Consider the following 18,770-nt stretch of genomic DNA (forward strand, 5'->3'; position numbering starts at 1 on the left):
GGTGGATCGGAGGACATTTTTGACCCTGGTTAGAAGAGAGAAGGAACATTCTCCACTACAGCTAGTGATCATTAGTGACAAATATAGGCATAATGAAGTTTCAACATTTGGGAAACATTCTATCACATTGGATTCAGTGATAACTCGGTACGTACAAATACGATTTGCTTTTGTCACCTTTTCTCTCTCTGAGAGTGATGCGAATTCAACAAATTGAAGAAATTATTTAGTAAAATCTCTTGGGAGGTCGTCTGTGTCAGAAGTACCCAGACATTTGATACCTTCACTGACTTCGGAACTTGAAATGTTAGGTGAAAAATTTCTCAGTACACGAAAGGTTTTGTCAATATTTTCGTAAGCCTTGATCCGATGTTCTGATGAACTCTTCAGTTTGTCAATGATTGTGATGAAGGTATTAGCTCTGAAGGCCTCCTTGTCACTGACTGAGTGGGCAGTAGCATCGTTGCATGTCTTCTGTCTTTTGCAGCATTTGGCTGACTTATACTCATGGTTAGCAATCCTTGCAGCCCCCTGAATTTCATACTCATCAAAACTATCCTGCATTTGTTGAAGAACAGTTCCAAGACTCCTCATTAGGTTACAGGAGTGGAAAGGTCAATTTGAGCACTTTGCAAGCTTAGAGCAGGTCTACAATGGGGGGAGGAATTGATCCAAGATACGCAACTTCAACTACGCGAATAGCGTAGCTGAAGTCGAAGTATCTTGGATCGAATTACCTGGGGTCCAGACGGCACGGGATCGATGGCCGCGGCTCCCCCGTCGACTGCGCTACCGCCGCTCGCTCTGGTGGAGTTCCGGAGTCGACGGTGAGCGCGTTCGGGGATCGATATATCGCGTCTTAACGAGACGCGATATAGCGATCCCGGATAAATCGATTGCTACCCGCCGATACGGCGGGTAGTGAAGACGTACCCATAGACTGCACCTGCTGAATGGCTGAAGTATATCATTCCAGACCACAAAATACCAGTTTCCAAAGTGCGCATTGCGTCACTCAGGATCTTCGCATCTTTTCTTGTTGCTGATTTTTTAGATTCATCATCCTTGATGCTCTCTAGCGCTTCGAGGATGTTAGGGTTTCCCAGAACAACTGCATTCACAGCTTCAGCGTTGGCACTCCACCGTGTCCCTGAGAGTGATTTGGATACTGGGTATCCCTTTGGTAGTGAATCTCTAAGAATCATCCAATGACTGGTTGATGCAGAGGAAAAAAAAAAAAGTACAATTCTTGGACAAAACCAAAAAAAGAAACTGCTTCAACACAACAATCCATGGCAGACTGGCCAATAAGGTTGAGTGAGTGAGCAGCGCATGGTATGTAATCAACCAAAGCATTGCGTTCTTTTATCTTTGCCTGCATCCCTGAATATTTGCCACTCATATTACTTGCATTATCATAGCTTTGGCCACGACAAAGGCGGATGTCAATCCCATTTTGGGTGAGGAAATCGAGTAGGTACAAGGCAAGTTTCTCCCGTGTGGTTGGTGATGTTTATGAAAGTCATGAAATGCTCAACTGGTCCGCTGGGTAGCACATAATGCAAGATGACAGTCAGCTGATCTACATGTGACACATCTGGTGTTGAGTCAACAGACACTGAAAAATATCCCACATCTTCAATCTCATCTACAATGGCTGATAGTATCTTCTTTGCCAGCAGTGCAATGAATTCATCACAAATAGTCTTTGATAGATATGATGCATGGCCTTTTCCATAATTTGCGTGTTCCTTGATGTGCTGAGTTAAGAAAGGGTCAAACTTAGCGATTAGCTCTAGAACGCCAAGGTAATTGCCATTGTGTTTCGATCCAACAGTCTCACCTGAGCCACGGAATGGCAGACCACGCTCAGCAAGAAAAACTGTGATTTCAACTATGCGTCTGGGAACGTTCTTCCAATAAGCACAACCTTCCAAAAACTGGTTTTCCATTTGGGTATCAATTCTGCCACTAACTTTCTATCGGGCATGGTAGCTGCTAACTGACACTGTATGCTGCTCACTCACTGTATGATTGGTAATGTATGCAGTATTCGTCCAACCACTGAAGCCTTTGCAGAACATTCCCCACTTCAGAAAACGGGCGGCAATAAAAACAGTACACTTTCTTCTTAAAAGGCGAATAGATGAGCCATTCTCGCTTGCCAATCTGTTTGTTAGGCTTCGAATATTCAAACATTGGTTTGGCCAGATAAGGATTCTGATTGGTGTACTCTCGCTTTGTCAATCACAAGTCAGCATCTAGATTCTGGCATTTCTGTGAGCCCTTCTCAGTTCAATATGCAATGAGATCTTGAGAAGTCACGTCCCACGTGCCTGGATGGCTGGAGAAGGATTTTTTTGTATTACTATCACTGGGAAAGTCTTGAGAGGGGTGGGGTGAGACTGCAGCTAGAGAAGTCACAGGAGGCTGCTCCTTTTCATCAAGCGCAGGCACAGCAGGTTCACTTGGGCTGGTATTCGCCTGGACTTCCTCACCACTGAACTTAGGAGGAGGAAAAAACGTTAGGAGCGAAGGAATACCTTTCAGTACTACATCTTGTCTTTGGCCTCCTTCAATTTCTGCCATCCTCCTTTCTTCGACATGGTTTCTATTGTCCAGTGTAGGCCTACTGTGTACAAAGTTCTATATTGCTTGGGCCCACAAACACTTTCTTAGCCCACAAAGACAAAATCACAACCACCATAAATAGAATTCACAATCTTGATGGATTTAATTTGTACAAAGCAATATCTAATGAGATGAAAAAATTTCCCGATGGCCTCCGCTACTGTCGCTCAGCTGTTACTTCAATATGGAATGGAGGGCCTACAGTAGGGTCTAAAAATTAGGGCCTAAAGTAAGACCTAAAAATAGGAGGGCCTAAGGCTATAGCCTTCTTAGCCTATAGGTTAATCCGGCCCTGTCCATGCCTCACCACTGCTTAACAGCAGTGTCTGTCAGCCAGCTGACGTGCAGCATTAGATTTGGCTCCAAACAGCACTTTGTCCTCTCCAAGTCAGGAAGATGGTAGGTGACCATGACATAGGGGCTCAGCAGAAATGGGTAAGTTTTAAAGGGACCAAGTGTGTCCCCCCACAGATGGGTAAATTTTAAAGGGACAGAGCCCCTCCAAATCTCATGCAATATTCTGTACTCTCTCGAGTTGAGAAGGAAAGGAGAGGATTACTATGCTCTGTCTACCACCTGTCGCCACAAAGTTATAGGGAGCAGAGTTCCCCCATAGACATGGGAAAGAAGAAAAACACGTCATTTATCTGCTCACCTGGTCTCAGTGGGCCAGAGACAGGGAAAGACTCCCTGGGATAAGACAGCCCCTACGCATAACTCCAAGTCAGACAGCAACTACTCACCTCATAGCCATACTGCAGAACACAGGAGGCGAGGAATGCTCCCAGAATGTTCCCCACTGATGCACAGGCACTCCAGAGTCCAAAAACAAAACCCCTCCTGAGAAACCACAGCAAAATGGAGGGGGGGGGGGGGAAGGAGGGGAGAGAGAGAGAGAGACAGAGAAGATAGAGAGTTAGAACTGGCTTTAACTGACATGTAATAGTATTAAATTCTCCACTCCCTCCCCACACAGAAGCAGCTTCATTTAAAATAAAATATACTGTAAAATAATCAGCTCATAATAGACAAGTTTGTCTATCATGTCCCATTCTGTTTCACTTGAGTCAAACTAAGGTTGAGGTCAGTGGTGTCAAGACGACAGACCAGATCCAGCCCACAGGACACATGAGACAGGATACATTTATCCACGTAAATCTGACAAATTCTGATTCTACAACAGGTCAAAGTTTCTATCTAGCCCTTATGAATGTGACCTGCTGTTGCCCTACCTTAGGTGTTCTGAAACAGCCTTCAGAGATGTTTGAAACCTTAAATCTAATGACAACACTTTATGGGCCAGATTTTCCAATAATTTAGCTGTGCAGTTGTGCACTTTGTGTGTGCTCACAGTCACTGCAATTGTCTGTTCAAACTGAGTTTTATATATGCCAATGGCCAAATCAACAAAGAGCAGAAAATGTATAATAATGATACCCAGCTCTTATAGAACATTTTTGATCCCTAGATCTCAAAGCACTTTACAAAGGGAGGTCAATATCATTATCCCCATTTTACAAGGGGGAAAAAGTACAAAAAGTAATGCAAGTTTCGGCACAATACAACAGCCTTAATCTGACCCAAAATGAAAACTATTTTGTCAGAGTTAAAGCGGTTATGTAGTGAAGAAATATGCATTACTGTATTTTATATCTGATAAGAGTAGTTTGTTTATTGTTTATTTGGGACGGGTAAGATTTCTGTCGTTCACTATTCATTTACTGTTTGTCAATGCTCAGGTTACAATAGGTAAGTACGTTATCGTTTAGCAGGATTTGCCGGAGAATTGGTTTGGTTTGGGAATTCAGTCGAGACTGCTGTTCTGCATCACAGATAAGCTACTAAACCAAGGAGAAATACCAAGTACCCAGCTTTTCCAAACCAGTTGCCCATGACGGCAACAACACAGGGCCAGCCAGTGGACTGCAGCAAGCCATTCACAACCCAGAGGCAGCAGTAGAACCATTTGTTGTAGAAATGCAGCCATTCTGTGAGAGTGCCAAATACAAACTCCTGTGGGGAAAGAGAGGAAAACTGTGATCCTGCTACAAATCTTCCAGGCTGACCAGAAGTGTCAATGCAAAATTGAAAGGAAAAAAAAAAAAAAAAAGAGAGGAAGAGGTTCAAGGCCTATGTTTTACATTTCATTCAAGTGACAGCATCTCCAACAGCTCAGGTGTTCCTAATACCATGCCCAGCCAATGTTCAGTGATGACTTAGAGGTAACAGCACCACCTGCTGAGTCACCAACAGCATGTCCTGCAGCATAGAAACGTGCCTCCCTCCCACGTGTGGTACCCAGCTTAGTTACAGCCCACCCTAGGAGTAGTGGTTGCCATTGATTTACAAAAATAAAACTTGAATCAAAGATTGATGGACAAAACACCTGTCAAATTAAATATGCAACAATATTGAAATACAGGAAAGTCTCACTAATTCCCATTTTACTGATGCATAAACCCCTGCAAAAAAAAACCTACAGTGGTTTCACGGTCTTTATCAGCAAACACTTAATAGCAAAGAGTGCTGTAGTCAGGTCTCGAATTACAAAATCGTCACCAATATAACAGATGATGACTGTACTTTTACTAGAACACTAGGGAGCATAAGCATAGAATCTCAGCAGTGTACAGCTGAAAGGAACCTCCATCCTCCCACACTGCGGCAGGATTAAGTATACCTAGAACACCCGTGACAGGTGTTTGGTTCACCTGTTCTCAAAAACCTCCCCAGGTAACCTATTCCAGATCTAAAACTATCCTTTTAGTTGGAAAGTTTTTCCTAATATCTACCCTAAATCCCCCTTGCTGTAAAGTAAACTGATTACTTCTTGTCCTGCCCTCAATGAACATGAAGAACAAAAATTGATCGCTGTCCTCTTTATAACTACCTTTTACATATTTGAAGGTTAACAGTCCCTCTCAGACCCCCAGTCTTCTCTAGATTAAGGCCTGGTCTGTACCTAAATCTTAGGTCGATTTAGCTACACTGCTCATGGATGTGAAAAATTCAGACCCCTGAGACACACAGTTGAGATGACCTTAGCCCCAGTGTTGGTATCACTAGGTCAATGGAAGAATTCTTCTGTCGACCTCTTGAGGGAGTGGATTAACTGCAGCAACGGAAAAACCCCTTCCATCGCTGTAGCAAGTGTCTACACCACAACAGTGTAGCACTTGTAGTGTAGACATGCCCTAAACATGCCAAGTTCTTTCAACCTTTCCTCATAGGCCATGTTTTCTACACCTCTTTTGTTGCTCCCTCTGGACAGGGAACCAGTTTGACAGTGAACCACTGATAACTATTCTTTGAATATGATTTTTCAACCAGTTGTGCACCCATCTTACAATAATTTAATCAAAACCGTATTTCCCTAGTTTGCTTATAAGAATATCATGTGGGACTGACAGAAACTTTAGCCCTAACCTACACTATGCAGGATAAATAAAGCATGCTTTGTGATGCAATATACTTGATTTATGCAGGTGTTTTTATCCATATTTGCAAAATGTAATAATCCACCAATAGGTCTCCTAGTCATTGGGATGAATTAAGGTATGGGCATAGCCATGTAATGTTAATGATTAAAAACCCAATAAGATAAAATACATTCATTGTTTATCCATGGAAGCTTGAAACTGAAGGTCTTTCCTTACAGATATTCCCTTCTGATTTATTTCACCCACCACCAGCTGCAAAATCAAGTAAGTTAATACTAGTTTATTAATGTTAGTGTTTTCTTGTAAGCGAAACGAAAGGAAGGATTTATTTGGAAGGAAAGCCATTTTACAAAGTTATGTGGGTTTGGAAAACAGTCCTGATACACACAGAAAACAGACTGAAGAAGAGAATGTGTAGGCCCAGATTTGGGCTCCTCATACTCAAGCAACTCTTGTTCATATCTTAGTAGGTCACAACATCGATGTTTGAAGAAACGTCTCCACTATCCTTACACAAATGAATACTGCCACAGAGGCTTTAGGGGGGTTGGAAGTGCTCTTCTGTAGGCCTCAGACTCTGGTCATGATACAAAACAGTAAGTCTGGCCCAACGCCAAACTCCATAAACAAACTATTTTTGCCACAAAGTTCAAAAAATAAAATAAAAATGAGGCATTCTGAACAGCTTAGCACGGCACTCCCCTAATAACACTACTTAGGAAGCACTGGGGTGTAGAGCAAGTATTATTATTATGCCAACCCTGCACCCATAAGGCTAGGGTCAGATAAATTCTGCCATTCTACTCTAAACAAAAACAAGAGCCAAGTGTTTTAGAGGGAAGGAGAGTTTCTAAATCACAGTAATCACGCTTCACCGAAACAGAGACATTTTTCAACTTACCACTAAAGCAGAGGAACACATGCCGAAAGACAAGACCCATCGTAAATTCAGGCGATCCCCAACTATGCCACTGACAAAAAGACCCTAAGAACACAGATGAGTATGTTAAGCAAAGCCACATAGTTTACATTTGTTTTCAACATGATCTGTAAGAAGAGTTGAAGGAATGCTGGGAGCTCAAATCTGACCCCAAGTACAGGTGTGTAGAAGTCTGGTGGCGGTGTTTGTTTTTACAAGATCTAATACAAACAGAAGTGTTTCCATTAACTTATGCTCCTGAAATTTCAATCACAATGACTTTGTTTCGACAGAGGCTCTCCTGCAACATTTGCAATGCAAACATGGCAACATTGCGCTAGTGTACTAGATCGAGAAAGTGACACTGATTGGACTATGAACAGAAGCGAAAATTACAAGTCTGTTTTTGGAGTCCAACTGTAGATAAACACAAAGCAAACAGAATAGTGAAAGCTTAGATTTCTAAAAATTCAGCTTTAATAATCTAAGGTGTTACTAACAACACAGGCAAAGAAATTTGCCTAATTTTAGAAATATGACTTAAAAGGTTAAGAAAGTGCCATCCACTTTAGAGTGATATAATAAGTGTCCCAAACAGCAAGGGTAAATGTACCAGCAAATATTCTACTTTAAATATAGGCTCCCTATCTTCCACAGTCCTTTCAAGCCTCCTGAAGTGCAAATTGCCATGCACCTGTGAGACATTCCAGCAGGGGGTTGGACTAGATGACCTCCCTGAGGTCCCTTCCAACCCTGATATTCTATGATGATTCTATGATGTACCCACATGCAGATGATGCCATATCATTACTACAGCAGACTTCAGTAAGGAGCCAGAGTATTAGGGGAGGTGCCCAATAAGTGTCTTTTGCAGAGTGTTTGTTACCCTGCATGATACAAAACCACTTGAAAAAACCTCCCTAAATCTGTGCAACATACCAGTGCAAAAGGCATTTATTTGATCCTACAACCCTCCTCCCCAAACTCCTCTATTGTCTGGCTCCTTGCTATGTCAGACTTTGTGGTGGATGTGACATGCCGCTAATGTATGGTGTTGGAGACTGTAACGGATTCTAGGAGACCTGAAAGAGGTTGTGAGGACAGAGAGGGTAAATTTAAAGCAGATTATATGCTGACAGCCTTTCACCATTGCTATTTGGAGCATTCAGCATGTAATTCTGAAGTAGATGGATTTCTCTTAAACCTATTTGCAGACCCCTTAAAGATGTAAGATATCCAGTATGGTGTGAGGGCAAAAATAATGTAGCCAAAGGGAATCAGATCCCGTCCCTCCACCCTCAAACATGATGGGTCATCCTCACCATCCTTCCCACCCAAACTTTGGCAGCTGTGATTAAGTTTTACTCACCACGGCATAGGAAAAGAGAAAGATAGTGTCCAACATCCCCAGGAAAAGAGTGGCTTCTTCTGCATTGGGAAATAAATGGCTACTGTTCCAGAGCTACAAAGAGAAGCAATTGCATCATGAGTCTTCCAAAGAGACAGATCTCATCTACAATACTCAAGAAATACCTGGCTCCAGTAACATCCCATCCCTGACATGCTTTAGCTAATTGATCGAGTCAGGATCAGCTTTGACTTCAAATTCTATGAAAAGCACTTTTTTCCTGCTAGAGACCTCAACTAACTTCTAGCACACCAGGAGTGAGAAACACTGCAATTAATATTTATGGTAACAATGTTGCTGATCTACATGCTGCTTTATATATAATGCCTGTGCTCTCAGGATCTTGCAATCTATATTAAATGGATAACATAACAGGAAATGACCAGGAGAAGGGAGAGAACAGAGGAATCAGGGGGAAAAGATACACTGTTCTTGGGAGTGATATTTACAGAGAATTCAGATCACTTATTTTGTTCCAATTTATGTTTAAACTGGAGTTCAATTTTATTTTCAAAGTCATCTAACACAGGGAGAGAATCAGTAGTCCCAGAGATGAGATTAGTGACAGAACACGAGCTGAAAGTAGCAAGCTTTGAGGATGGATTTGAAGGAAGAGTAGAAGGAATTAATAAGGGGTGGGTGGTGGGGGGAAGAAATCAACCTTAAAGGTGACATTTCCTATGCTCAACTTTCATCAACTCCATTTTAGTTTTTGCCATAAATCAAGTTCTTCAAGGTAGGGACCACCTTTTAATTATGCATTTGCAAAATGGTGCTCTGATCTATGATTGGGGCCCTTAAGCACTATTGTAAAAGTAAATGATAGCTGTGCTTCCACACATCTCACTGCCTACAGTCAGGACAGGCCTGGCTGTATTTGGAGTGCCTTCTACCCAAGTACTGGTCACAGCTAGCCTTATTCAGCTGACCAGGCAGCAGCTGACAGATGTGGCTTCTATTTAGTTATGTTTTCCAAAAAATGCAGTGTGTAAAAAAGAGATGCAATAATAAAGGTAAAGCCACTGAAGAAAATTATTGCTGCCACTAGAGGTCAGTAGTATCCATCTGTCAGTCTATTAATAAACTATATTGCTAGCTCAGAATGCTGAGCATATCGGGAATGAGTGGTTAAATACCGATTAATAGGTAGAATATACATCCACAATACTTCATTTTACATCACCCACAGGTGTGCTAGACCCTTTACTATAACATAATAAAAACCTAAGGTCCCTGATCCAGACAGATTACACTCCAAAAGTTTATGCTTTACATTTTACACTTATTACACAAAGGCATCCAAGCTGGAGGGGTTGCAAGTGCTTTGGAGGACAAGGTTAAAATTCAAAATGATCTTAAACTGGAGAAATGGTCTGAAATAAACAGGATGAAATTCAATAAGGACAAATGCAAAATACTACACTTAGGAAGGAACAATCAATCACATAAATACAAAATGGGAAATGATTGCCTAGGAAGGAGTATTGCAGAAAAGGATCTGAGGGTTATAGGAGATCACAAACTAAATATGAGTCAAAATTATAATACTGTTGCAAAAACACCTGAACATCAGTCTGAGATGATGTGACTGAATGACATATTCACACCACTGTAATAATCTTTGTATACAATATTCCTCATGAGATATCATTTGAAAAGTAGTAACTCATGGGTCAATAGTATCATGGTGAAATATATATCTATAAAATGCGTATATTAAGAGTTATGGACATAAACTGAAATTATGACTGAAATCCATTTACCAGACAAGTCTGGGAAAATCCTGTTTCTCAATGACAAAGGACAAGCTGACAGCTCTAGCCGGGTATCATCAAAGCTGATTGGCAATCACTGGTCAAGTGGCCATTCTTTGGCAACGAAGGGGGGCAGGAAAAGATTGATCTGCATTTTAACAAACAACATGGAACCTTTTTCACCACAAGATTCCATGTCTCCGTCTTCACAGGGGGGAAGGAACTTTATCTAGGGTAACGCTCATGAAAATGCATTTCAAAGGGTGACTGGGCTACAAAAGTGAGGGACAAAAACACCCCAGGGATTCTATCTTTCTTTCTCTCTCGCACTCTTTCACCTAAGACGACAAAGGAGCCAGCCCTTTGGAGTGTGGGAGCAAACCCTGCCTTGAGAATTTGGTCAGTTATGTTGCTTGGAACACGTGGTAAAGATTTTACCTGGAGCCAAGTCTAGTTTGTTAAGTCTTAGCTACTAGGAAGCGTTTTATCTTTATTTTTTTTGTAACCATTTCTGACTTTAATACCCTATATCTGTACTCACTTAAAATCTCTCTCTTTGTAGTTAAACAAACGTGTTTTATTTTTTTAAATCAAAACTAATCCAGTGTTGTGTTTAAACTGAACTGTTTCGGGAACTCCAGTTAAAGTAGCAAACTGTTGTATAATGACCCCTTACAGGTGCAACAAACCTCTAATTTCTGAACTGCCCAGGAGAGGGCTGGACAGTGCAGAACACAAGTTTTGGGGAAAATTCAGGACTGGGAGGGTGTTGGGGTCACCCTGCACATGTAAACCAAGGCTGGTAGAAGCCCGAGTGTGGCTGGTGTGTTGCTGACAGGCTACTGGGGTCAGAGTTGCTGGACCAGGGCTGTAGCTATACACACACTCAGGGTGTGACCTGAATGCTGTTTAGCTGTTTGAGAGTGGTCCCGGTTGGAAGCCACAACAGCAAAGCATTGTGAGGCACCCAAGGTTGCATGGCAGGAGGTGACACAACCCATCAGTGGTCTGGATTGCACCTGGAATTGTTGTAAGCAAGACACTAGAAGGAATTCTTCCATTCAACTAAGCACTGATAAGGCCTCAGCTGGAATACTGTGTCCAGTTCTGAGCACCACACTTTGGGAAAGATGTGGACAAATTGGAGAAAGTGCAGAGGAGAGCAACAAAAATCATTAAAGGTCTAGAAAACATGACCTACTAGGAAAGATTGAAAAAAATGGGTTTGTTTAGTCTGGAGAAGAGAAAACTGAGGGGGGACATAATATATATACATATTTAAGTATATAAAAGGTTGTTATAAAGAGGAGGGTGATACATTGTTTTCCTTAATTTCTGAGGACAGGACAAGTAGTAATGAAATTAAATTGCAGCAAGGCAGATTTAGGTTAGACATTGGGAAAAACTTCTTGTCAGGGTAGTTAACCACTGGAACAAAGTACCTAGAGAGGTTGTGGAATCTCCATCATTGGAGGTTTTTAAGTACAGGTTAGACAATCATCTGTCAGGGATGGTCTAGATCAGTGGTTTTCAACCTGTGGTCCGCAGAGCCCCGAGGGTCTGCAGATTATGTCTAAGCTTTCCAAAGGGTCTGCACCTCCATTTGAAATTTTTTAGGGGTCCGCAAATGAAATAAGGTTGAAAACCACAGGTCTAGATAATACTTAGTCCAGCCTCAGTGCAGCGGACTGGACTAGATACCTATTGAGGTCCCTTCCAGTCCTATATTTCTATGATTTTTATGATTTATCCTTTAGCCAAGAATTCGACAAAGGAACAGACATTCCTATGGATAACAAGAACATTCAGAGTTACAGTAGCAAGGATTTAAAGAAACAACACCACCCAAGAGGTTTGGAAGGGTAATATCCAAACTCTAACTCATGGAGCTAGGAAGAAGTTTTCCTTATGTGCAGGTTATATACAAGGCTTCTTGCACCTTCCTCTAAAGTATCTGGTGCTGGCCATTGTTGGAGACAGGATATTGGACCAGATGGACCACGGGTCCAATCCAATAGGGCAGTTCTTGCGTTCCCAATACAAGTAGATCTATCCCACTTGTGTTGCACTTTAATGGGAATTACTTGTTAGTAAGGAAGGGAGAACAAGTAATTTTTTCCATTGTGTGATTCTAAAAATAGGAGCCTAGGAAATGTGCAGTCTGAGGAAGAAGAGAGTCGAAATTCCTCTCTCTGCTGGCCTAGCCAGCCAGCTGCTCTAAAAACCCCACACCTATCATAGTAAATATTTAGCTGGCTCAGGGCTACCTCCTCACACTCAGGTAGGCCTTGTAGAAGATAATAGGCCATGTTCTGTGCTCATTTACCCCTCGTGGAAATCCAGTACAACTGTATGTAAGCAAGTACAATACATAGACTTCCATAAGGCCAAATCCTGGTCCTACTGATCACAAGGCAACACTCTCATTCACAACAAAGGAACTGGGATTTTAAAGGCAGTGGGAGCTGCTGATAGTTCTGCGTTTCTGAAAATCCAGTCACTTACTCAAGTGTTTAAATGTGGACATATCAGCCTAGTTTTAGGCACCCTGTTAGGAATATCTTGGCCGCTACACATAATGAGCTTGGATTGTAGCAGTTTTCTTCCCTCCCACGTCAGCCGTCCTTTCCAGAAGGAGATAAAAGCACTACCACTGACAAAACCATATCCACGATAGGTTTCAGAGTAGCAGCTGTGTTAGTCTGTATCTGCAAAAAGAACAGGAGTACTTGTGGCACCTTAGAGACTAACAAATTTATTAGAGCATATCCACGATGTTACTAACACCTCTGCTTCTGAGATGCAACTCCCTCCATTGCTCATTACTCATTTCACACACAGGCACCTGAAGCTACAGTCAGTGGGTTTTCCATCTTTTGCATTCTGCTGATTACCATACACAGATGTTTCTGTGAACCCAGTTCCCATCCCAACACCATGGCTCCCCAGCTTCTCAGAAAGTTTCACTCTGTGACTGACTACGAAAGGCTCTGCTGACCACTGGTGGTCCAGAGACTATAGTGTGGGATCTACTGTTTTAAGTCACCTGAGACTCCCACCTATGCAAGTACTCAAGTAGCAAGGGGTATCTCTGGCAAAAAATAATCTCTTTCACACCAGTGTCTGAGTTGGGCCATTCACGAACTAGCATTCGTGTGTCTGTATTAAAACTTGCCAGCTAGGTTGATAGTCCTGACTGTTCTCACCTCATATGGCTGGAGCTCCAGGGCTGTGGTATTGATGTCGGAAGGAGTCCATTGGCTGGAAATGCTGACCTTGACATTGCTGAATGTCTTTCTGGAAGCATGGAGCAGGGAGTAACTGCAAGACAGAGAGTGAACACACATAGGTTTGACAGATCTTCACTGGAGCAGAAAGTGAAAGGGACCCAAAATTCCATACACAGTCTGCCTCAGGGCCCAGCCAAGAACCTATTCTTTATTTTTTGGTGGGAGTGGAAGCACCCTAATTTGCAGTTACATACTCTGATTGTTGTTAGTGTGGGGAGGAATGCCAGGCCTAGGAGTGTGATCGACATCTCAATTTGGAGGGAGATGAAATGTCCACCAATGGTTATACACTTAACACACACACACACACACACGAAAACACTTGCCCAGCTAATCACCACCATAGGTTCTCATCTAAAGACACATCAGATATCTTCTCTCCTCCAGAACTCTGCATGAATCACTGTGTGTAGAATGCAGAGAGGCGAAAGAAGCTACCAACAGCACAGTGTGCTCATTGTTGGGATTGTTTATTTTCCTCTGGTTTTGGAAGGCTCCACTTGCTTCCACTCTTCCGTAGTGTAACTCTGCATGCAGGCAGATGGACAGGTCAATGAAGTCCTTCATCACGAGTACTATTTATGTCAGTGGTTTTCAACTTTTTTTCCATTTGCAGAACCCTAATAAATTGAATGGAGCTGCAGTCCCCTTTGAAAATCCTAGACATAAGTCTGCAGACCCCTGGGGTCCACAGAACACAGCCGCATTCCTCTCCACACTAACAACCAGAGTATCTAACTGCACATTAAGGTACTTCAACTTCCACCAAAAAATAGGGTCTTAGCTGGCCCTGAAGACCACTACTCTATGGTAACAACAACCTTTTGTGGATCCCTTAGACATAGCCTGCAGTCCTTCCAGGGTCCATGGACCATAGGCTGAAAACCACTGATTTATGTCAGTATTCACACAGGGAATATGCATTTCGTTATCTGAATGCACAGGAAACCCCGGCACAACATTACTGACACTGTGCCTCCCTCTACACATCACTATTACTACTTGGCCTTTTATAAAACCAATGGTCAGATCTTCTCATTATCCTCCCTTCCTTTCCCTCCACACGTCCACCCCCCAAACTCAACTGGATGAATGTCATGCAGATCCAGGAGCGGCCAACCTACCTGAAGAAGGTAAGCAGGAACACAGCAATGTGGTGATGAGTGCAATGGGACACAAGGGACCCATCTGCAGGCTGCCTTCGCAAATTCCTAGGCACAGCCATACTTCTGGCCTCGCCCTCCTTCCGGCCCTTGGCCTCAAAGGCTGGAAGTTAGTTTAGGTCATTTCTCTTCTCACTTAAAAGGAAAAAAGGGGGGGGAAATTTGAAGAAAAGCTCACTTATAAAACAATGTTCAGCAAGTAGCTGGAACACAGCAAGGGGTACAATGCTATTCCACTTGTTCCCAGTGAAGTTCAAGTCTCTAACCTCACCTTCAATGTTCTGCACATCTCTGTGCCCATCTCATCAGCTTCTCCTTTCCTGGCACCAGTAATGCCTGGAACAGTCTCTCTCATGCACCAAGCACCTTCATAGTCCCACTTCTTTCACATGCCCTTCCTATGTCGTCTGTCTGTCTAGGTTCTTAAAGGGTGCCCATCAGCGGACAAACTCCCCAGGGGGGTCTCTCCCCACTCCCTGAATTGTCATCCATCACCTATTCATATTTGTCCACCTTAGATTGCAAAATGCTCAGTGAATGAACACTCTTTGCACCATACTGACTGATCATAAGAGTCTTACTTGCTACTGTTATATGGCTGACACACACCGGTGATCTTAAAGCAACAGTTCACATTCACGTATCTGTCTCTTGCCAGCATCTGCTGGAGTCAAGTGTGAGATTTTGAATTTAAATGTCTCTTCCTTTGCCAATAAGATGTCAACAAGAGATCATATACAAAAGAGAGTGGACACAGTTGGAAAAGGGGGGGAAAACAGCTGGAAAAGGGGAAGCTTAGCTTAGAAATTATGGGGTGGTGAGATCCAGTAGATGGGCCTTCTGCCTACTAGTCCTGTGCCCTATATTTCTAGTCCCATCTTGGCCACTGTCATGATGTATGACATGGAGCAAGCCACTTAACTTCTCTGCACCTCACCATCCCCACCTGTAGATGGATGTTCATACCTGCCCAACCTTTTACCAATCTAAGGTATTGTTAGTGAAAGGGTTCTGACACTAAGGTCAAGTCAAAGAGTGTAACATTTTATTTAGAGACTTACAGCTAGATCAGCGAAACCACAGCAAGGAAGGAGTATGCAGTGCTTGCTAAAAACCAGGGGAATGGACTAGACCAATGTTTTTTCAAACCGTGGGTCGTGACCCAGTACTGGGTCGCCTTGCTCTAGTCAGCACCGCCGACCGGGATGTTAAAAGTTCTGTCAGCAGTGCTACCCAGCTAAGGCAGGCTAGTGCCTACCTTTTCCAACACTGCGCTGCGCCCCTTTTGCAACACTGCGCTGCCCTCTAGGCAGGGGAGCCACAGGGCTCCGCGTGCTGCCCCCGCCCTGAGCACTGGCTATACACTCCCATTGGCTGGGAACCGGCCAATGAGAACTGGGGTGGCGGTGCCTGTGGGAGATAGTCGCGCAAAGCCACTTGCATGCCTCTGCCTAGGAGCCGGACCTGCTGCTGGCCGCTTCCGGGGTGCCGCGCCGTCTGTGGTGCCAGGACAGGCAGGAAGCCTGCCTCTGCACCCCGGCTGCACTGCTGACCGGGAACTGCCAGAGGTAAGTCCGCGCCCCAATCCCCTGCCGCAGCCCTGAACCCCCCCGAAACCTGGAACTGCTTCCTGCACCCCAAACCCCTCATCTCTGGCCCCACCCCAGAGCCTGCACCTCCAGCCCAGAGCACTGACCCCCTCCCGTATCCCAACCCCCTGCACCAGCCCAGAGACCCCTCCCACACCCTGAACCCCTCATTCCCAGCCCCACCGTGCAGCCCTCACCCCAACCCTCTGCCCCAGCCCTGAGCCCCTCGACACCCCAAACCCCTCATCCCCAGCTCCGTTGGGTCGTGGGCATCAAAAATTTTCTTCAACTGGGTTCCCAGAAAAAAAGTTTGAAAACCACTGGGCTAGACTCAAGAGGTTCCTTCCAACCTTGTCACTGGCCAAGCTTGGAGCCCCTGCCATTTGATTAGCACAGCCACAGCTTCAAGCACCTCTGCCATTGTCTTTAGATCAAAAAACTGGTTAATGGCACCCTCCAACGCCTTCTTGCATAATACCCCCCCCCATTTTCCCAAAAGAGTTTAACATGCTGATACCCTGATTTATCTCACCGAGAAGAACAAGGAGGGGGAGCATGTACACAGCCCCTGTTATGGGGGTGAAGATGTGAATGGGGCAGCCAGAGCTGTCAAGGGAGAGACTGGGGGACCTGGTATGGAGGCAGGGCAAATGGGGGGAGGGAAAAGATGGTTCACATAGAGCCCTTACCTTGGGGGAGAATAAGGGACCCTATTATGCAGAGAGGAGGAATGGGGGACACAGAACACATGCCATGGGAAGAATGGGGGACTCTAGAATAGGGGCTACACAGAGGCCCTGGCATGGGGAAGAAAGTGGGAATGGAGGGGGAATGGGGCACAGAGCACCCTTGGCAAGGAGAGAGATTAGGTGACCTTGGAATGGGAGAAAAGAAAGGGACGCAGGGCACACACAGAGCCCCTGCCCTGGACCTGTGTGATGTGGGATCTGAACCCTTAAGGATAGTAGAGCCTAAGGGTCATCCCACCCATCCTGTAATGTGTCCCTTTAAGGTTTAGAACAGAAAGGTCTAGGAAAATGACAAAGGCAGGAATGGGGGGGGGGCAGTGGTCCTGGGGGAACAGTTTGTGTTTGGGGGAAATCTGTACTGTTATTCCTTTAAGGGGGCAAGACAGCTCCCCTGCCTCCCAAGCAACCAAGAGCCAGCTCTGGGAAAGAGGGCTGTATGTATACATCCTGACTCAGCTCAGACACCAGCAGGAGGAGGCAGTCTACTCGCTGAACCATGGTGGGCTGCTTAGAGACCGGGACCAGCTGAAGGAGCCGCTGGAAAGTCATAGCTGTCCTGAGGTAAGAAACACAGAGCACTGCCTGATGGAAAACCCCAGTCCCTAGGAGGAAGGCTTGGAAGACCCCTGACACGAAAGGGGTGCTTTTGGGGAAAGCTGTATAAACCAAACCCAAGAGATATATTGTATATTGTGTAAAGCTTCTGGAGGCGAGTGGTTTATTTCTGAAAACCCCAGTAGAGGAAATTGAGGAAAATATGTCTGCAGGGCCTTGCTAGGCCAGCAGGAGGCACTACAGAGGAGACATCCCCCCTGACAGATGAGCATGTGGGAATCCTGCAATGGGGGAAACAATGGGATATACAACTCCTTCATGGGGGAACTGCTATGGGCCAAGGGGGTCACACAAAGCACCTAGCACAGGGAGGGAAGGGGTGTGCACACAGAGCTGCTGCCAGTGAGGAAGTTGCGAGGGACACATGAAATAGAGGGGATGGGAAGGTGGGGCACAGGGAGCTGGTGGTTGGGAATGGAAGAATGCAAGGAGCCCCTGGTGCTTGGTCTATAGACGCTATGAAGGGTGAGACAGACTCCCTAGTGTAAGACCCCCTTTACTCCCAGCTGCAAAGTCAGCCATGAAGTTATTGTTAATTAACATCTACTAGCTCTAACACAGTGGTCTCCAACCTTTTTATGCACAAGATCACTTTTTGAATTTAAGTGCAACCCAGGATCTACCCCACCCCTTCCCCAAAGCCCCGCCCTGCTCACTCCATCCTCCCTCCCTCCATCACTTGCTCTCCCTGACCCTCACTCACTTTCACCAGGCTGGGGTTGGGGTTCGGGAGCAGGCTCTGGGCTGAGGCCGAGGGGTTTCGAGTATGGGAGGGGGCTCCAGGCTGAGCCTGGGGCAGGGGGTTGGGGGTGCAGGAGGGGGTGAGGGTACAAGCTCTGGGAGGGAGTTTGGGTGCAGGAGGCGGCTCCAGGCTGGGGCAGAGTATTGGAGTGCAGGAGGGGGTACGGGCTGCAGGAGGGGGTATGGGGTGCTGGGTCTTGGAGGGGGCTCAGGGCTGGGGTGCGGGCTCCCACCAGGCAGCATATACCTCAGTCAGCTCCCGGTGGCACAGTGGGACGAAGGCAGGCTCCCTGCCTGCCCCATGCCACTCCTGGAAGGGGCCAACGCACCCCTGCAGCCGGTGGGGGAGGAGCACATGGCTCTGCGCACTGCCCCTCTGCAGGCCCTGCCCCAACAGCTCCCATTAGCCGCAGTTCCCCATTCTCGCCCAATGGGAGCTGCGGGGGTGGTGCTTGCAGGCAGGAGCAGCAC

At 45.0% G+C, this 18,770-nt stretch overlaps 1 protein-coding gene across 1 annotated transcript in view; it reads right to left on the bottom strand.

Moving 5' to 3' along the window:
- SLC37A3 (solute carrier family 37 member 3) overlaps window positions 1–18,770 on the bottom strand; it is a 39,436-nt gene that overhangs the window by 16,629 nt on the left and 4,037 nt on the right. The window contains exons 2-7 of the mRNA XM_065401326.1: window positions 14,567–14,740; window positions 13,359–13,473; window positions 8,360–8,452; window positions 6,973–7,056; window positions 4,499–4,644; window positions 3,375–3,471 (exon numbers count right to left, since the gene is read on the bottom strand). Of these exons, the coding sequence (XP_065257398.1) occupies window positions 3,375–3,471; window positions 4,499–4,644; window positions 6,973–7,056; window positions 8,360–8,452; window positions 13,359–13,473; window positions 14,567–14,667 (636 nt within the window). The 5' untranslated portion in view covers window positions 14,668–14,740. The remainder of the gene's footprint in view (window positions 1–3,374; window positions 3,472–4,498; window positions 4,645–6,972; window positions 7,057–8,359; window positions 8,453–13,358; window positions 13,474–14,566; window positions 14,741–18,770) is intronic.

Source organism: Emys orbicularis, chromosome 1 (assembly GCF_028017835.1).
Source record: "Emys orbicularis isolate rEmyOrb1 chromosome 1, rEmyOrb1.hap1, whole genome shotgun sequence".
In the NCBI taxonomy this organism is placed as follows: Eukaryota; Metazoa; Chordata; order Testudines; family Emydidae; genus Emys; species Emys orbicularis.